This window comes from Cucumis melo, chromosome 8 (genome assembly GCF_025177605.1).
Source record: "Cucumis melo cultivar AY chromosome 8, USDA_Cmelo_AY_1.0, whole genome shotgun sequence".
NCBI classification, from domain to species: Eukaryota; Viridiplantae; Streptophyta; class Magnoliopsida; order Cucurbitales; family Cucurbitaceae; genus Cucumis; species Cucumis melo.
Window position 1 is genome coordinate 8,725,666 of NC_066864.1, and position 19,280 is coordinate 8,744,945.

General features: G+C 33.5%; 2 protein-coding genes across 4 annotated transcripts in view; one reads left to right on the forward strand and one right to left on the reverse strand.

The window, feature by feature from the left end:
• The first annotated feature begins 2,382 nt into the window (after positions 1 to 2,382).
• Positions 2,383 to 4,101, forward strand: LOC103500848 (UDP-glycosyltransferase 73D1-like). The gene is made up of 2 exons (XM_008464289.3): positions 2,383 to 2,595; positions 2,683 to 4,101. The coding sequence occupies exons 1-2, from the start codon at positions 2,435 to 2,437 to the stop codon at positions 4,013 to 4,015; spliced, it is 1,494 nt and encodes a 497-aa protein (XP_008462511.1). The 5' UTR covers positions 2,383 to 2,434; the 3' UTR covers positions 4,016 to 4,101.
• Positions 4,102 to 6,469: 2,368 nt separating this feature from the next.
• LOC103500847 (protein SHOOT GRAVITROPISM 6) overlaps positions 6,470 to 19,280 on the reverse strand; it is a 33,793-nt gene continuing 20,982 nt past the window's right edge. Inside the window, exons 31-51 of one of the 3 annotated variants that reach the window (XM_008464288.3) lie at positions 16,169 to 16,407; positions 15,946 to 16,055; positions 15,676 to 15,804; positions 15,479 to 15,553; positions 15,271 to 15,404; positions 15,087 to 15,159; positions 12,049 to 12,180; positions 11,489 to 11,667; positions 11,286 to 11,408; positions 10,715 to 10,775; positions 10,552 to 10,647; positions 9,898 to 9,998; positions 9,530 to 9,635; positions 9,040 to 9,153; positions 8,870 to 8,944; positions 8,666 to 8,764; positions 8,230 to 8,301; positions 8,031 to 8,116; positions 7,830 to 7,923; positions 7,071 to 7,178; positions 6,470 to 6,988 (exon numbers count right to left, since the gene is read on the reverse strand). In XM_008464288.3, coding sequence (XP_008462510.1) covers positions 6,836 to 6,988; positions 7,071 to 7,178; positions 7,830 to 7,923; positions 8,031 to 8,116; positions 8,230 to 8,301; positions 8,666 to 8,764; positions 8,870 to 8,944; positions 9,040 to 9,153; positions 9,530 to 9,635; positions 9,898 to 9,998; positions 10,552 to 10,647; positions 10,715 to 10,775; positions 11,286 to 11,408; positions 11,489 to 11,667; positions 12,049 to 12,180; positions 15,087 to 15,159; positions 15,271 to 15,404; positions 15,479 to 15,553; positions 15,676 to 15,804; positions 15,946 to 16,055; positions 16,169 to 16,407 — 2,359 coding nt within the window. In that variant the 3' untranslated portion in view covers positions 6,470 to 6,835. Of the gene's footprint in view, positions 6,989 to 7,070; positions 7,179 to 7,829; positions 7,924 to 8,030; positions 8,117 to 8,229; positions 8,302 to 8,665; positions 8,765 to 8,822; positions 8,945 to 9,039; positions 9,154 to 9,529; positions 9,636 to 9,897; positions 9,999 to 10,078; positions 10,159 to 10,551; positions 10,648 to 10,714; positions 10,776 to 11,285; positions 11,409 to 11,488; positions 11,668 to 12,048; positions 12,181 to 15,086; positions 15,160 to 15,270; positions 15,405 to 15,478; positions 15,554 to 15,675; positions 15,805 to 15,945; positions 16,056 to 16,168; positions 16,408 to 19,280 lie in introns of those variants that run through there. The other 2 variants (XR_007823214.1, XM_051089114.1) reach the window with 2 other exon arrangements.

The following is a 19,280-nucleotide window of genomic DNA, read 5'->3' on the forward strand; positions in this document are numbered from 1 at the left end:
AATAATTAATTATTGTGGAAGATAATTAATTATTTTGGAGAAGATAAATAATAATTAATTATTGTGGAAGATAACTAATTATTTTGGAGAAAGATAAATAATAATTAATTATTGTGGGAAATAATTAATTATTCTGTAGAAAGATAAATCTTGATTATGAAGTGGAGTTGCTATGGTTGGGTTAAGATAATTCATGAAGTTATAAGTGATTTATTGGAAAAGATTTGATTGATTAAAAGAATTGAGGATTTAAGTTAATTTGAGATTTTGTTGGGAAAAGTTGGTTTTGGTGGAATTGTAATTAATTGAGTATATATATGTGGATATATATATATATTTAATTAATGATATGGAAAAGTGAAGTTAATTATATGATGAAATATAATTATATTTGTTTGGAAAAGAAGATAATCCATAAGGAGAGAGATGTTGATTTGATTGGACGAAAAAAATATATATTTATTTATAAGAGAGAATAATGGTTTAAATAAATATATATTTATTGTAGATTTTGGTGAGAGAAAAATAATAATAATAATAAAGTATTATTATTATTATTAATGGTTATAAATGCTAAGGTATTTATTTAGGAAAGATAATGGGAATAAAGATATATGTATATTTTTTGGTATTATATATATATCTTAAAAGGAAAAGGAAAAGTAAATAATAATAATAAATATTATTGTTATTATTTGGATCTATAAATAGCATTGGAATGCTTAAGTTAGAAAGTAAAAGAAAAAGAAAAAATGTTCTTCATCTTCTTCTCTAAGATAACCTTCTGCTGTCGCAGCCTCATCAGTTGAAGTTAAGATTGGTCTCTTTGGAAGCTTGACGATTTAGAGTGATGAATTTTTCCATCAAGAATAAGAGAATTTTTCAACCATTTGAGTAACCTTGGTAAGTCAATGAAATTAAATTAATATTTTATTAATTTAATTTTGATCTATTTTGGGTTTCTTTAAAGATTCAATTGGCTAAACTTTTTGAGATTTAAATCTTGGATTTTTCCCAAGGTTGAATTGGTTTCAACCTTAAAGTTAATTAATTTGGGAGAATTTTTGGATCGCCAATTGCTAATTTCATTAATTAAGATACTAAGTTTTCCTTTTTACGATTAGGATCAAGTTAATTGGAGATTTTTTTTTACTGTCAGCTAGGAAGTACTTTGTTGGCTAAAATCTCCAGGTAAGAGATTCTCCTACATGTAATTATGATTATGCATTGATGGTAGCTAAAATGCATAACTTGATGCTATTGATAATGACTGTCATTGTATTGATGTTGATGATGATGACTGATGTTATGTTAATGACTGTTAATGCATAATATATTAATCACATGATTAAGGACGTTAAGATTAATACTCATGCCATGTTATGATGTTATGTTATACTACATGCTATGGATAGGGTGTTCTGTTAACTTTGTCTATTATAGTCGTACATGCATGGGTGTCCTTCGGGATCACCACCTATTTAGGACTGTGTGGTCCGACGGGACGCCAGTCTGGCATGGATATAGATATGATTCGAGTGATTCGACGAGGTCCTCGCATCCCGATTGTCTTAGTGTTACCCTGGGTTCACTACAGACCAACATGTCCTAGGTGCTCTCCCGGAACACCGAAGACCAGATTTTCGTTCCTATGGGAGCGCATGTTGCACGTGTTCGAGAACGTGCCAGAGATTGGGTACCATTTACAGGACTCTAATGGGAAGTTAACAGACACCTAGCGGGACTAGTAGTAGTTCCCTTACTGAGTATATGTTTATAGTCACTCTTTCTATATTTAACATTTCAGGCGAAGGTAAAGATAGAGGAAAGCTGGCGAGCGATAGAGAAGGATCCGTGACATGCCATATGGGACTCAGTTTTGCTTCCGCGTTTATGTTTCAGTGTTTTAATATTCCGTTTTTAATGAAAATTTATTCTTCCCTCGTTTCAAAAAGTGTCTCTTGTCATTGTTTCTTTTTAGTAACGACCTCAGCTTAGTATGAAGAGTTGGGTCGTTACAAAAATCAAGCCACATAGTTTAAGTTTCAATATTTCTATCTAATATTCATACATATTTCTGCTTTAAAAACAATTTTGAAATATTTATTGAAAGAATTGGAGCCAAAGAAAAAAATATGTATTTGAAATATTATATATATAATGTAAATATGATAAAACTTCTCCATAAAAATATTTACAAAAATACAGTAAATTTCATATTCCATTTAAAATAAAAAAATCAATCAATCAAGTTCTATTAGTATTCGTAATCTAGAATCTAAACTTCTTTTATTCATTATTCTATATTAGAACATATATATATATATATATATATGTATGTATGTATGTATAGATAATTTAACCATTTTGCTTTTCAATAGAGCTAAAACAAAACTCCCCTGTCGTCTTTGTTTTCTGAGTTTGCGATCCATCCATGGCTTCCACTCTCTCCAACCAGCTTGAGCTTCAACCCCACTTTGTATTAGTTCCTCTCATGGCTCAAGGCCACATGATCCCCATGATCGACATCGCCACTCTTCTTGCACGTCGCGGCGTCTTCGTCACCTTCGTCACCACCCCATACAATGCTACCAGGTTCGTAATGACACAACCAAGAAAGAAACAACAAACAACAATTACACACTTAAATTCAATTTTTTCTTTCTAATTTCTCCTCCACAGGTTGGAATCATTCTTCGCTCGAGCTAAACAATCTTCCCTATCGATTTCGCTTCTCGAAATCCCCTTCCCCTGCCTGCAAGTCGGCCTCCCGCTCGGCTGCGAGAATCTCGACACTCTGCCATCTCGTAGCCTTCTTAGAAATTTCTACAAAGCTCTGTCTTTGCTTCAACAGCCATTAGAGCAATTCTTGAGTCGTCATCATCTTAATCCCACTTGCATAATTTCAGATAAGTATTTATATTGGACTGCTCAAACAGCCCACAAATTCAAATGCCCACGAGTGGTCTTTCATGGAACTGGCTGTTTCTCACTTTTGAGCTCACACAATCTCCAACTTTACAGCCCCCACACCTCTATTGATTCTAATTCCCAGCCATTTTTAGTGCCTGGATTACCTCATAAGATTGAAATTACAAAATCCCAGCTTCCTGGATCCTTAATAAAGTCCCCGGATTTCGACGATTTTAGAGATAAAATAACAAAGGCAGAACAGGAAGCATATGGGGTTGTGGTGAATAGCTTTTCAGAACTTGAAAATGGATATTACCAAAATTACGAGCGGGCGATTAGTAAGAAACTATGGTGTATTGGACCGGTTTCGCTTTGTAACGAAAATAGCATAGAGAAATACAACAGGGGAAACAAAGCATCAATAGAACAGAGCAATTGCTTAAACTGGCTTGATTCAATGATCCCAAAATCAGTTCTTTACATCTGTCTCGGAAGTTTATGTAGAATGCTTCCTTCACAGCTCATCCAACTTGGTCAGTGTTTAGAATCTTCAACTCGTCCATTCATTTGGGTAATCAAGAACAGAGATGAGAACTGCTCTGAGTTGGAGAAATGGCTATCAGAAGAGGAATTTGAGAGGAAAACCAAAGGCAGGGGATTGATAATCAGAGGGTGGGCTCCTCAGCTGTTGATTCTGTCGCATTGGTCCACCGGAGGGTTTCTAACGCACTGTGGGTGGAACTCGACGGTCGAGGGGATTGGGAATGGGGTGCCGATGATCACTTGGCCACAATTTGCAGAGCAGTTTTTGAATGAGAAATTGGTGGTGGAGATTTTGAAGATTGGAGTGAGGGTTGGAGTGGAAGGGGCGGTGAGATGGGGAGAAGAGGAAAGAGTTGGAGTAATGGCGAAGAAGGAAGAGATTGAGAAAGCAATTGAAATGGTGATGGATGGTGGAGAAGAAGGAGAAGAAAGAAGAAGAAGAGTTGGAGATTTGAGTAAAATGGCTCCTAAAGCTATGGAAAATGGTGGATCTTCTTATGTTAATTTGTCACTCTTCATTGAAGATGTAATGGCTCAATCTGCTCATCTCAAGGCTTAACTCTTTTCTTTTTCAAATTTACATGTTAAGTGTGCATAAGTTGATCTCATTAATTAGTATATTTTGAATGTATTTTGTTTGTGTTAGTAACAAGAATGTAGCACGCATTTTCAAATATTTGTTTCTCCACTTAATCAAACACGCCTGCCTGGCTACATACTTCACTTATCATAATTCAGTTGTCATAGTATTTATATTATTACCTTGAAATGACATGTTTGATTCTCTTATTCCACGTTTTAAGAATATTATAAATTTACTGCTATTAATATAAGTCATCGTTGCATGATATATGGAATAAGAAAATTATTGTTGATGCTAGAATGATTATTACATATTGAAAGGATGTACTTGTTCTTTTTTACAATTTTTTCTTTGAAACTACCATTATTAAAAAAGTAGGGAGAAAAGTGAAGGAAATTTCTAAAGCACTTCCTTAACCAAAAGTGTGTATTTATGTAGTACTGGAAGCTATTATAATTTACACATTGGTTTAAAATGAAAGAAATTTCTAAAGCACTTCCATACCCAAAAGTGTATTTTTATATTACTAGAAGCTATTATAATTTACACATTGGTTTAAAATGGTTTAAAAGTTTAAAGTTATTATTATTATTATTATTATTATTATTATTTGTAATTTCTTATCATGAAATATTCATACATCACTTGAAATTTTATTAATATTTTTGTAAATACTTTCGATAATTTTGTCACCTATAAAAATAAAATTTTCAAACTTGGTTTTTTTTAGAAAAAAAGATTAAGGAGAAAAAAATATGAACATATTTAAATAAATAATCGTCATATATGAGACGAGATGACCACACTAGATAAGGAAAAGAAAAATGAAATGAGATTCCTAGCAAATTAATGGCATAGTCAAATAATATTTAAGTGTCAATTAGGGAATAAAAACACATTATTAACTCTTCAAAGGTTGAGTATATATGACTGAAAAAGTGTTTTTTTCCCTTTATTTTATATGGTTTTGTAGTTTCAGGTTATGTAGTTTTAGGTATAGTTTAATTAATTTGGTCCACTTACTTTCAAAATCTTAAGTTTAGTTTAATATGGTTTGTATCTTCGACATGTCTATTTTGATTCCTGTGCACACAATTTTAATAAAAAGTTAAATACAATTACTAAAAATTAAAATGGGGTAGGAGGACCAAAATTAAATGAAATGTGTAGGTAATGTAAATCCGTATAGCAAAGTAGTTGTCACAATAAGTGGAACAAAAAAGAATTAGGAGATTATCACGTTACATCTTCAAAGATTAGTTAATACGCAAGACGATGTACGTTCTTTTAGTCCAAATTTATTTATATAATGTTAGTTCAATAAGTCAATAGAAGAATGGAGTGAAAATGACATAGAAAAAGTCTTATATAAATTGAAAAATGGCATAAAGGACACAAAAATTGTGCAGAATCTTTTGAATAAAAATTCTGTCAAGAGTTTATGCAATTCGTAATGTCAAACATGTTTATCAGAGCTTGTCACCTCCTAGAAAAAGTGAAATGATTTAAGGTTGTTTGGTTTATTTCCATATTTTCAGTCTTGTATTTAGAATTCTCAATAATGCGCAATTAAGTTTTAATTTTGAACGTCTTATTTTCTACATATTTTCGATTTTCATACATATTTTCGATTTTCATTCATTAATATCAGATGGCTTCTAAATTTTTGGTTCTTTGATTATCCATTTCACTTATAAAATAACATGCGATTTTCATAAAAACTCAAATAAATCTTATCAAAACTATGTTTATTCAAGATGGTCTTTTTCAACTCGGGCTTTAGATTTGATTATTAAAAACAAATTCATGGGATATATATTGATCTTGATCAAACCAATTGTAGAATGAATTGTTGGTAGACAATCATAGATAGTAATATTGTTTCTAAAGTATGTGTAGTAGATGTTATACAAATACTATTAAACTTTACATTAAATAGTTTGTCGAGATAAATGATTACCACGTCTACCATTATGACTCAACAATTATTTTATAGCCCAAATGAAGTTTGTTCAATCAACCTCTAAATTAGAGGTTCAATCCCAACTCTCACTGTGTTAAAGAAAAATAAAATAAAAATTACGGTGTATTTTATAAATGAACATCATGAATATTTTGTTAGGAGTTAATAATAAATATTAAAATACACAAACATACGTTGTCATTGATTGAAGTATGTGTTTGTTTCCCTCTTATCAGATTTTGTTTTAGATTGCCTCATTGTATAGAAGACATTATTATTACTAAAAAATAAAAGTTATATATACAATAAGTTTGTTTAAGATATATAATACATCTTCAGATTCTTTATTTGTCAACCTTAGAATGTCTGTACAAATATCATTAGCATATAGACTAAGTCCAGTATTAGATGAAATACAAAACACGAAATGAATTTATGGATGTCCTTCCAAATGAGATAAAAGAGAATTCAAATAATGACACATCAAAACATTGCCATTTTTCATTTGATTTCAAAACCCACACTTTCCTCAAAAGTTAGAATTCAAAGAATAACTCACTCACTCACACTTTTGCATCCCTAAGTTCAATTAAATACAGAATATACATGATTTCAAAGAAAATCATATATACACAACTGACCCCACGTACAAGACGCAAAAATTACAAACTTTACAACTTTGATGACCGGATTGCCACAAAATCCATCCATGGCTTCAAAGGGCGTGTGATGATATATTGTTGTCTTGTTCCTGATAGCTAGAAGCCTTTAGTAACCATCAATCAAACAAGAGTGTTGTGTTTGAGTTCTCAGGATCTAAGAGAGCCAATGACCTAGCTCCTAGCTGAGTCTGCACGATCCATTCGAGCAGTTCGCCATGACAGCGAATTTGAAGATTTTAATAACAAGCCCAAGGCCGATGAGCAAGTAGCTCTTACAATTGCTTCTCCAGATCGACTCATTTTACCAACCAATAGACCAAAAACCTAATCAAAGTAATAAAATGATTTTTAGATACTAATGCAATGAATCTTTAACGCATGGAGTAATTAATTGTTGGAGAATAACCTGCGTGTAGTGAAGGGACAGAATGTGTTGGTCATCAGTCAGAGCTAGCATACTACTAGAGAAGTAAATAGCGTTTGCTTGAATCATTGGCCAAGGTGCATCGAAGGCCTGCCACAGCACACAAACTTTTAAAATAAGAACAATATTATCATATATAATAAAGGTTTAAGCAAAAATATGATAAAGTGTTGTTTAACCTACCATTACTACTTATAAAATAATGTTCCAATAAATTTAAGGTAATTATTTAAATGGTAAACAGTTGGAATGTTTTCAAATATAGCAAAAAGTCACTATCTATCACTAAGACATCTATTTGTGCCTATCACATGTGGAAGAGTGAAATTTTGCTGGCTAAGGTTAACATTGAAAAAATAATAAGTAAATTGAAAAGAAGAAAAAGAAAAAAAAGCCATTTCCTCAGAAACGGTTCACCAAGCTCCAAGCGTACCAAAACTCCATCAAAATTCCAGAAGCATTTCTTAAAATGACCATGAAATTATACCCACAGAATCACCAAACATGTTCGGCAGCAAAAAGCTGAAGAAGAATGTAAATTATGATGCAACAAAACCAGAAGGTGGGAATCTAAAAAATAATACAATGTGTGAGACACATATCTAGTATATAAATGATAGCATGGTCAAAGATGGTCCAATGGGAGAAGCATGGCTGAAGAAAGTAGAACCCCTAGACAGGTAATTGCCAGGAAGAAATAATTTCCAGTGCAATATTTCTCTTGTTAGTCAGAATGAATACCTTTATTGTCGTTGCCATGTAAGAGTCAACCCTGGAGGGAAGGTACTGAGAAATTTGCTTTGAGAAATCACGGACGAAGTCTACGTAGTCATTTCTGAAAGGAAGCAATCAGGAAATTTTGTATTTCATTGCTATGTAGAAATCAATAATCATAAAATCTATTTCCAAGAGTAGGAAGTCAAGTCGGACTCTATCACTCACCGATGATCTGAATTGAAAAAATGCATGTTGAAGAGGGTAGGCAGCTCCTCCACTTCCACTAATGGAGCAATCCGCTTAAAGGTACTCTGTCCCCAAATGATAATATCAAATAAAGAGGTATAAGAAACAAAACAAAAGATGTTACATTTCAAAGGCAGTATATGCTAAAATATTAACTAAAAAGATTTTTAATTATTACCCGGCAAGCTTGACGAACACTAACATCATCGTCATAAACATGCAACACAAGGCGGGGAATGGTTGCATGAACCTGAGGACAGAATAATTGCAAATAAATCTAATAGAACAGGCCCCTAAAATACTCCACCAAAATATTAACACAATAAACGTGATTATACCCGTTACACAATGAATAAAAAGTACTTCATGAAATCTAGAATACAAATTTTTGCAATGTATATGGCCACACGATACCATAGAGAAAACGGGCATGTAAGAGCTACAAAACAGATATTGATTTTTTAAAAAAACATTTTTTTCAGAGAGCTATAAAACAGGATGTTGCCACTACAAACAAAAATCTAAAAATTGTATCAAAATGGATAAAGTAAAATATTCAAATAGAAAAGTGGTTCTGTTGAATTTTTAGTGGGTAACTGTTGTGGGGACAAAACCTGCTCAATAAAAGCCTCACTTTGCTGCCCAACTCCATAGTTACTTAAGACTCCAAAAGCAGTGAAGGCATTAGCTCGTATAACCGTATTCATGCAGCTCTGTTGGATACAACTAGGGTATTAGTTTGCAATAAACAAATTCTTAGAATAAAAATACCAGCGTGTTGAAACACTTTTTATTGGTTGAAGAATGCAGGAACAAACTTGAAGATGGCGAAGCCGCACAGAGAGATTTAGCAGAATGGGTTCCACTGCATCATTGGGAGATGCTTCAAGTATCTAAGACAAGTACATGAAAGTTGATAAATAAGCAGACTAGAATTCCTAAAATACGTAAAAAACATTCTATGTTAAATTGAAAAGGAGGAAACAACCATAAGCAAGCATGACAGTGCAGTTGATTGCACAGATTCATCAACATCATCTAATAAAGCCAATATTACACCCAGAACTTGAGCTGTATACTGCAGAATTTGAATAACTGGTATCTGCAGTTTCAAAGTTTTAGAAGTCAGCTATTCAAATTTGCACAAGAGAAGAAAGAATGCCAATGAGTTCAAAAGACAGTTTCAATTACAATATTTATGACAGTGAGATGACAGATTGTAACAATGGTATTGTGACAATTGGCAATCAAATAAATGCAATATTATTGTATCATAGCCCTTAATCTAATGAGAAAGAAAGACCAGTAAACCATTCGTTTAGAACCGGATTCATATGTTCCAACAGTATAATAAAACTCAACTTTATATCCAATGAGCAACTGATAAAAAAATCACAACTGAAATCAAGGCATTGGATGTCAATCCCTATTTCTATCACTGATCCATGATCGAAGTAACTACAAGGAAAATCGAATACCTGTACAAGTCCTCTTAAGCATAAACGTCTAACAGTCGGAGACTCATCGGATACATGTCGACAAAACACTTCAACAATTTGTTCTAACAAGGAGCTGACATGTCCACTACAAGAGTTAGGAAGATACGATTAGAATAAAATTCCTTGAATGGCTTTAACACCAATTAGATAGCATAGGGTTCTATATTAATTGGCAATGGGAGGAATAACTCATATATCTTAAAAACATATTGAGGTGTCTTGATTTTCTCAATGTGAGATCCTCAATAAAAACAAACAAACATATAAAAGGTACTATTTTACATAAAGTGAATAAATGCAATCCAACTAAAGAAAGCGACTCAGGAATAGGATTCTTCTCTTAATACCTGTACCGGACAAACTCAGATAATGCAGCAGTAGCAGCTTCTCTTTGATATCTTTGATGTCTATTCACTGATTTACTCAGTATCAAGCATATATGTTGGACCTGAATGGTTAACCATAAGATTTGATTTCAATTATGTGACACATTAATATGCAAAACCATGTCAGAAGAGAACCTTGTAAAGTCCTTGTGGTGATCAAAATATACTCTCTAGACAAATATTTTATTTGGATCCGAAAAGACAGCTAAGTGCATCAGAAGTCTGTTAAATACAGATTTGAAATAAATAAGAGACCAGCAAGACACTGCTTACAAGTAACTTCAAGCATCAGAACTAAAAGCCATGTCCTTCGAACATGTCATGCTGTGGAACACACGTGACTTTATACTTATCTTCTTACCAAGAAACATATCCTTATGTTCTTCTTACAGTCTCAATGGAAACTTCTCAATTTCTTAGGAAGGAAGAAGGGAAAAAGTTACAGAAGGCACCCTCGACAAAGGCAAACCCAAGGTATTATAAAACGGCACCCAAATAAGAATTCATTTAAACCAAACTCATCAAATATTTGCATTATGTTTAGCCAAACTATGGTTTTTGAAAATTAGGCCTATATCCTTAAAAACCATCATAGCTGTTATTCTACACGTCTACCTCTTTTGGCCTCTTTATTGAGATGCAACCTGCAAGGTCCCCAATAAGATTTATCCACCTCTCATTTTCATTGTGCTCTCCATCTCTAGCTAAGATCTGCAAATAACAAAATTCCATGAGATCTTTTGACACAGGAAGAATGGGATGCTAGTAAATTGACTACCTTTCCCATTTCTAGATCTCCTACACATTCACAAAATGCCTGGAATGCTGTGAGAAGAGCCCTGCAAAAGTAGAGGAAAACAAATACAATTATGATATTTTTTTTCAATCAGAAACTTGAATGCAGTCAATAAATGAAAAGAAAGAAACATGATTGCCAATACTTCAAACTCTAGGGAAAAAAGAAAAAAGATATCTTGGCATTATTCTTCCAACTAATTGAAGCACGAAGGAAAGAACAGAAAATGTGGACTGAAACTTCCATCACAATTCCACTTCACCCATTGGTATATATCTGCTTGTATTTCCAACGTTTTACCCATTTGAGCATAATACCTCTCTTCTTTTTTAATCTGGTTCTTTCATTATTTTTTTCGATACATTACCCCCAATCGCTAGAATTACGTGGCCTAACAGTTGTCCACGTTATTCCAGAGACATCAAATAATAATGTGTAACTGGATTATGAATATACCAAAATAAATCAAAACAGGACTACATAATGTTAATGAACAAAGAGGACATGCTTTAGGCTTCATTTCACAAAGATTTGCGCGAAATTATGTCACTACCTTAGTTGTTCGTGCTGGCCTAAGCTTGCATGATGATGGCAACTTCCCAGCTGGAGAATAAGTTCTGCGAGAACTAAAGCATAGTTCTGTTCGACAGCTTTCTTTCCAACTTTACCACCTCCTCTACTCCAGGGGAAGAAACAATAAATTATGCAAGAAATAGAGGTAGCAAATTCAATGGGATCAGTTATTATTCCACCAACCTGAAAAAAGCAGTTAGTGAAACGATAGCCGCCTGAGAAATATCATTCTCTATATGATCTGGCCCATGGCTAGAAAAATCAGCTCTATCTTGACTTCCTTGATTGAGGGGAACTTGATTTAGGACAGATAGCACATGCTCCAGGAAAGAAAACGAAAGTACTGTGTGCTGAGAGAATACCTGTAAAACAGGAGAATTTGATATGCATATATGGGTTTTTAACCTTGAAGGGATAGTTTCAAACCATCCAACAAAAGCACTTAGAAGCAAATACATATTGTATCTTACATAGCTGCCGAAGAATATCAATAAGTATAGAAGTCCACTAAGGCTTTAAATAAGAACGGTACTAGTACAATATTTAAAATAAGAGTCCTCTGGGATCTTTTTGAAAGATGATTACTACCTCACTAGTCACCACCTAATTTTGCTTAAATTTCATGGGTCAAGGGTCAATAACATAAGAGTAAAGCCCTCAGAGAAGTGGAAAAAGCAGAGTAACGTAATTTCCAGGACAAATCAATGGAACGTTCTAAAAGGTGGAAACTAAATAGAGCTCACATAGAATGCATCCTGAATTGGCCAGCCACCACGGAGCCTAGATATATCTTTTGTGACTATATCTCTTCCAGCAGTAGCCAATACTTCATCAAAGACAACCTTTGGGCTTGTATTCTCGGCCAGGGAAGAAATCTATCCGGGTTAAGGGTAGTCTATACAAGGAAAATAAATTAATAAAAGGAGCATAAGTGATTGTTCAGTATGTGAAAAAATATACATACACCAAGGAACACACAAATAAACAGAGACAAATAACAAAGAAATTTGGTGAAGAAAGGTTAGATAAAAAATAATCTCTTAGCGTTAGGCTTCAAGTTGTTTGTCCGTTAATTGCTACTTATTGATTTGTTTCTTTTGTTGATATAGTTAATGGTTGGTTTCAGTGGTCGTTTGGTTAGTTTGTTAGTTTGTTTAGTAGCTGTAATTGTGTCAGTTCATATTGAGTTAACATCTTCTATAAGTAGAGAGTCGACAACCTTGCATTAGCTAACTTTCAGAACACTTTGATACTGAATAAAAAACTGCTTTGAGTAATCTTACCGATTAAAAGCTTAAGATGCATATTGCATCATGCGCAACTAAAAGATTTTATTCTCAAATACATTAGAGTACATTAATGTATTTGAATTGTTGTGTCCTAGTAGTAGTTCATCATGTATGCATTCACTCCCTCTGCATGTGCTACTATATAATTGTTTTATAGTTTCCATGTATCCCTCTACGTGTTTAACTTTAGTTTATAGAATGAGAAGCGTTGTTCTCCACTATTTGGTTTCGCATTAACAATATGCTCCATCTAGAAGTCTGGTTAGCTGTTAAGCACCTTAGGCTCTATTAGATAACGTTCCATTTCTTGTTTCCTATTCCTGTTTCTCATTTTTTAAGAAACAGACGTATTTGATAATTATTCATGTCTCTTGTGTCTAAAATTTGGGAAACATTCTTGAAAAATGCACCAAAATTGAAAACAACAAAAATTAGTTTCTCACGTTTCTGTTTCTTTTTTATTTTTACCATTCCCACAAAATATGAATACGAGCTTTTGGTGTATAGGTATTAGGCACCAATGATAATTGTCTTCCTCTTGTAAGTCATATGTTTGAATCCCACTTGAATCGCTGCATTTCTTTAATTTTTCTTTTTCTTTATTAGTTTTTTTATTTACAGAATTCTCCAATATTTATATTGTATTGTAATTTTAAAATTTTCTTATATTTAAATTGATATATTATTTTAATTTTTAATATGTACATTATTTTTTTTATATTTCAAATTTCAGCTCCCAAGATGGACGCTTTTCTTTTTATTTTTTTTTTTTCTTTTATATTTGTTTCCATATTTTACATTTTCTTTATTAATTTTTCCATTTCCAAAATAATTCTGCTATATTTATATTTTATATTAATTTTGAATTTTAAAATGAACTAATACTTAGATTTATAAGTTATTTTAATTTTCACTATGTATATTATTTTTTTATATATATTTCAATTTTTGAGTACTAATTTTTGCAACATGCGTCCTTATGTATTATTTTAATTCAAAAAAATTTAGTATATGATCTGAAAACTAGTAGAAATTATTTAGGGAAAACCAAGTAAAATTTTACGATAATAAATGTTTCTGACTAAGACATTCATTTAGCTTAACTTTAATGTTTTACAACCACGATATTTGCATGATTATATAATTAAGTTGGATTCAACTCGACATCATTTAAGACAAATGACTTAGAGTTAAAGATGATAGTGTCGTGCTAATCCAATTTGGAAAGGATATGATACAACCTTATTATTATATTTTAGTTGTCATTCAGACTTTCTTGTATTAGATGACATAATCTTTTGATAATTTTTTTATATTTAATGTATGATATCTATATATTAATTATTGTAGCAAAAACAAGAAATAGTTATCAAACAAACTTATGTTTCTGTTTCTTTTTCCCAAGAAACAGGAAACGATGATAGTTATCAAACATAGTTTTGTTTCTTGTTCTCAAAAGAGAAGAAACATGAAACAAGGAAAAGAAAACGAGAGCGTTATTAAACGAGCCTTTAGAGAACCACACCTTAAAAGCCAACTATCGAGATAAAAGAGTCGATCCAATTAAGTACCACATTGGTCACCCTATTCTAACCGATGTGCTTAGTTCCCTATCTCTAAAAAGTTGACATCTAGCAACTAGACGAAAAGTACATCACTCGAAAACACTTGGTCAGAAACCTCTTCTTGTACTCCTCTATAGAACATCAACCACCAGTTCAGATACCATTATTAGGTACTTGAGCACCTTGGAGAACCACATCCCAAAAGACAACTATTGAGATGAGACTCAAGTCCAGCCACCTAAGTACCACATTGGTCTATCCTATTCTAACCGATGTGGGGCAAAGTTAGCCTATACTACCTTGGTTCCTACATCTACTTCTCACAAGTTTACTAAAACAAAATCCCATTCTTGTTCAGCCTCCTATGTTGACTAGATGAGGTCACTATTGCTTAGTGACCTCGACATATATTGTACCATGCTCATCTGCCTCTGCTCCGGCTCCTCTTTTGATCTTTGCACTTGAAGGTAACATCAAGTCCACAGTTCGCCTAAAGTCTTTGAATAAATAATTTCAGATGGAGATTTAATAGTCCTCCCAACAACTTCGTATTATCTATGTTAATTAAGCTTATGGTAAGCATAGATCCTATTGTTTTGGCCTATTGCTAATCAAACAACAAATCAAGTTACCCAAAACAGAGTTAGTGGCTTGAGTTTGTCCATCATTTTAGTAGCTAGCCAGTAGGTGCTGCCTTTTGAATTTGTCTCACACTTCATCAAAAAACAATTAAAAACTTAGAATCCATTGTTCATAGTTCTAGAATTCTACGTAAATGGAAAAATCTTTGAAGAAGCTACTGCAATGAACATCACATTTTCCTGAACAGCATGCAATGCCCTGTTTTTCATAAAATGATAGAAGTACTCACTACACCAGCAATATGAAAACATTAGTTAATTATTTATTAAAAAAGAAAAAGGATACTGCTCCAAGAGTTTCCAATCGTATATGCTTCTCAGTGACATGAACCACAGCAGAAAGTAATGCTTGGGTTGTCCTAAACAATAGCATAGCATTGAAGATGTTCATAAAAAATATTCATGAAAAAATGGTTTTCAATTACTTCGCTAATATTTGAAATATATCGCAAATTTTTATGATGTAAAACCTTGCAATCTCCGTCTCACTTAGTTCATTTCCTCTCTTGGTGACAAACTCTATGACAGCTTGAATGGCCCCTTCAGCGGATTGCTTGATCTTGTCACATATAGCTCCTGAACATCCATGTAATGTAGCAACAAGCTGCAAAACATAAATGAAATGATAAATTTGAAATTTAGGTGATCAACAACAACCACGTACAAAGTACTCCATACCTCGTCCTTTGTCAGTAAAATGCAGACAGAGGAAACAATTCTGTTGAAAACCTCAGAGGGATCAATAGATGTATCCTATATGTAAAAATAAGCCTCGTCATCCAAACATCATTCAGTGACCTTGAAGATGATCCATATAGACCAAATAAAAAACATGAATGAAACATCTTTGGGTGGAGGCTTTAAGACAAACTTACACTCCTTAAGATGGCTATAACATCCTCTAAAGATGACAAAGCAGAGTAGGATAGTTCTATATCTTCACCAAATTTTGAAGCTGCTGGCCTTGGCAGTGCAAGAGAGATGCTAAAGAGTTGATCCAAGATCTATAAAAAAAAAGAATATAAATAGATAAATAAAGGAAAAGGAAACAGAGAGTAAAAGGCGGAAACAAAACTTACATACTTGCATCAAATCTGTGAGAATATTAGAAAGCAAATAACAAAAAACATATCAACTATTATCACCTGAGCAGAAATTTTTCTAACTTCGGAATTTAAGTCTGCACAACGTGGAAGATAAGTAATGACCCTTTCTCCTAAACACAAGGCTTCCCGACTTGGTAACATAAATGCCGCTATCAATTTGGGAAAAAAAAAGGAAGGTGAAGAACTGTAGAAATGTGAACAGAAAAAGGGAGAAAGCTAGAGAGAAGCAGCATTTGAAAGCTAATAATAGAACAAACTTTACATGGCAACTTGGGACAAATTCCTTGCAGATTCAGATCAATTTGCCTGTTGTGTGTGCAAATTCCATGGCACCCTAGTGCACAATATCCACTAATGCAAACCATACGAAACTTGACAAGCATCTCATGCACTGCAAGGCAGCCCCTTCTCCTTTGACACTCCACTGGCGATGAAACATATTGATCAATTTGTCTCAGAATATGCAGGAGCTGCTCAGCACGACTTCGACCATCTTCTCCACTAGTTTGTCAGATAGATAGACAATTAAAACGAATAAGGTCTCAGCTGATAATTGTTGAAGTTAGAGGAAAATATGAAATAACTCACTCGATTCATTCTATATAATAGAGTTCAATAAATATAAACATACAAGGAAATCCTAACTAAAGACTAGTAAATTACAATAATAGACAAATGACTAGTAAGCTCCTATATATATATATATATATATATATATATATATATATATCATAACACTCCCCCTCAAGCTAGAGCATATATATTAATCATGCCCCGCTTGCTACATAGGTACTCTATTCGAACTCCATTCAAAGCTTTTGTAAAGATATCCCCTAATTGTTCTCCAGTCTTCACATATCCAGTAGACACCGAACCTTATTGTATTTTTTCTCGAAAAAATGACAATCAATTTCAATGTGTTTAGTATGCTCATGAAATACTGGGTTAGATGCAATATGGAGAGCAACTTGATTATCACACCACAACTTAGTCAGAATTGTAGTATTAAAACCCAACTCGATCAAGAGTTGATGTAACCACATTATTTCACACATTGCTTGTGTCATTGCTCTGTATTCTGATTCAGCACTTGATCGTGAAACTACGTTTTTCTTCTTACTCTTCCACGAAACCAAATTGCCTCCAACGAAAACATCCAGAAGTCGATCTTCTGTCCTTCTTTTGATCTTGCCCAATCAACATTTGAAAAACATTCAATGTTCATTTGGGATGATCTTTATATAGACTTCCATGTCCAGGTGCAACCTTTAAGGTAATATAGAACTTGTTGTATAGACTTCCATGTCCAGGTGCAACCTTTAAGGTAATATAGAACTTGTTGTAGACTTCCATGTCCAGGTGCTAACCTTAAGGTAACGGTAAGGCCTCCCATATTACATACATATAAGAGGAAGGGTAGAATGGTAAATCAGCATGACAACAATGATGAGGTAATAAAAAGGACATGATCGTGCGTGGTGGGCCCAGGGTGAGAGAATGTTGGAAAAGCCTATATATAGCACCTTTGGGGATTGGGTAGGTAGGTTTTATTTTAGTAGAAAATACCTTGAGTAGGGCGGCTGCTGTGGCCGAGGGTTACCCTAGAATAGGCTGCAAGTTGTTGGGGTAAATTAGTGTTTATTTGTGGGTAACCTAACAGTAACATAGGACTTGTTGTACTGCATCCTAGTGGGTAAGGTCATAAACCGACTCGCAATGCTTACTGAATAAGCTATGTCTAGATGCGTTATTGTAAGGTGATTTAACTTTCCAACCATCTTCTATATCTCTCAGGATCCACATATGGTTCTCCATCTTTCAATAGTTGTAAACCAGGTATCATCGGAGTACAGTACGGATTGGCTCCCAATTTTTCTGTCTCAGATAGCAAATTAAGCACATAGTTTCTCTGTAACATAAAAATACCCTTCTTGTTTCTCATTACTTCAATGCCCAAAAAGTACTTCAACACTCCTAAATCATTTAGTGTGAAATTGACTTTGAAAGAAAGATTTTAGGGACAATATACCAGATGTATCACTACCGCTTATAACAAAATCATCAACCTATACAACAAGTAGAATAATTCAATAATAGATCTTCGGTAGAAAACCAAGTGATCCGATTTTCTTTTCTTTATTCCAAACTGCTCAAGTGCGTTACTAAATTTTTCAAACCATGCACATGGACTCTGCTTCAAACCCATACAAGGATTAGTGAAGGCGATACACTTTATCATTCTTCCCCTGAGCAACAAATGCAGGTGATTGCTCCATATAGACTTCCTCCTTAAGATCACCATGGAGAAAGGTATTTTTAGTGTCAAGCTGATGTAAAGGATGATGTAAAGATCAATCTTGAGATGTTGCCATAGAAATAAATAACCTAATAAAAGTAAGCTTAGCAACAGGAGAGTGTATCAAAATAGTCAACCCCATACGTCTGAGCATCGTAACCTTTAGCCACAAGGCGTGCCTTTAAACAAGCTATTGACTCATCAAAATAACTTTAATTGCAAATACCTATTTGCAACCAATAGTCTTCTTTTCTATGGGAAGTAACACTAAATCCCAAGTACCACTATCATCTAAGACATTCACCTCTCAATCATTACACTACGCCACCTAGAATGAGACAAAGCTTCATGAACGGTCTTAAGTATCGAGAATCAAGAGATTTAACAAATGAACATGTAGGATATGATAATAGGTCATAAGATACATAAGACGCAATAGGATAAGTGCAAGAACGCTTACCTTTACGAAGAGCAATGGGAAGGGCATCATTTAATTCTTAATCCGATAACAAAGAGTTTTTTGGAACAGAACATTCACCTGGAGGTTGTTGCCGACGAGAATAGACTTTAGGTATTAGTGGACAATTAGGGGTAGATGTTGAAGGTAGAGTAGGAGAGGGAGTTGGAGATGTAAGAGTATAAAGAAAAAATCATCCTTCCCCTCCCCCTGACTCATACTAGGCAAAGGGGTAGTGAAAGGCTTGTCCTCAAAGAAAGTAACTTCCTGATAGACAAAATATGTATTCAAACATTCTGTTTTATTTTGTTAATCAGTTTTGATAACTGCCCCTATTGTAACTAATTATCTCTCTTTCTCATATGTGTATAAATACCATTGAATGCACCATAAATAAAATGAGAAAGTCATTTATACCTTTTTACTTTTCCAATATGGACAATAACATCTATATCCTTTTTTAACACGAGAATAGCCTAAGAAAATGCACTTCAAAGACTTGGGGTCTAACTTTGTTTAATTAGGACAAACATGCCAAACAAAACATGTACAACCAAATACATTAGGATCAATAGGAAACAAGGGTTTTGTTGGAAAGAGAACATAAGAATCCGACCTTGA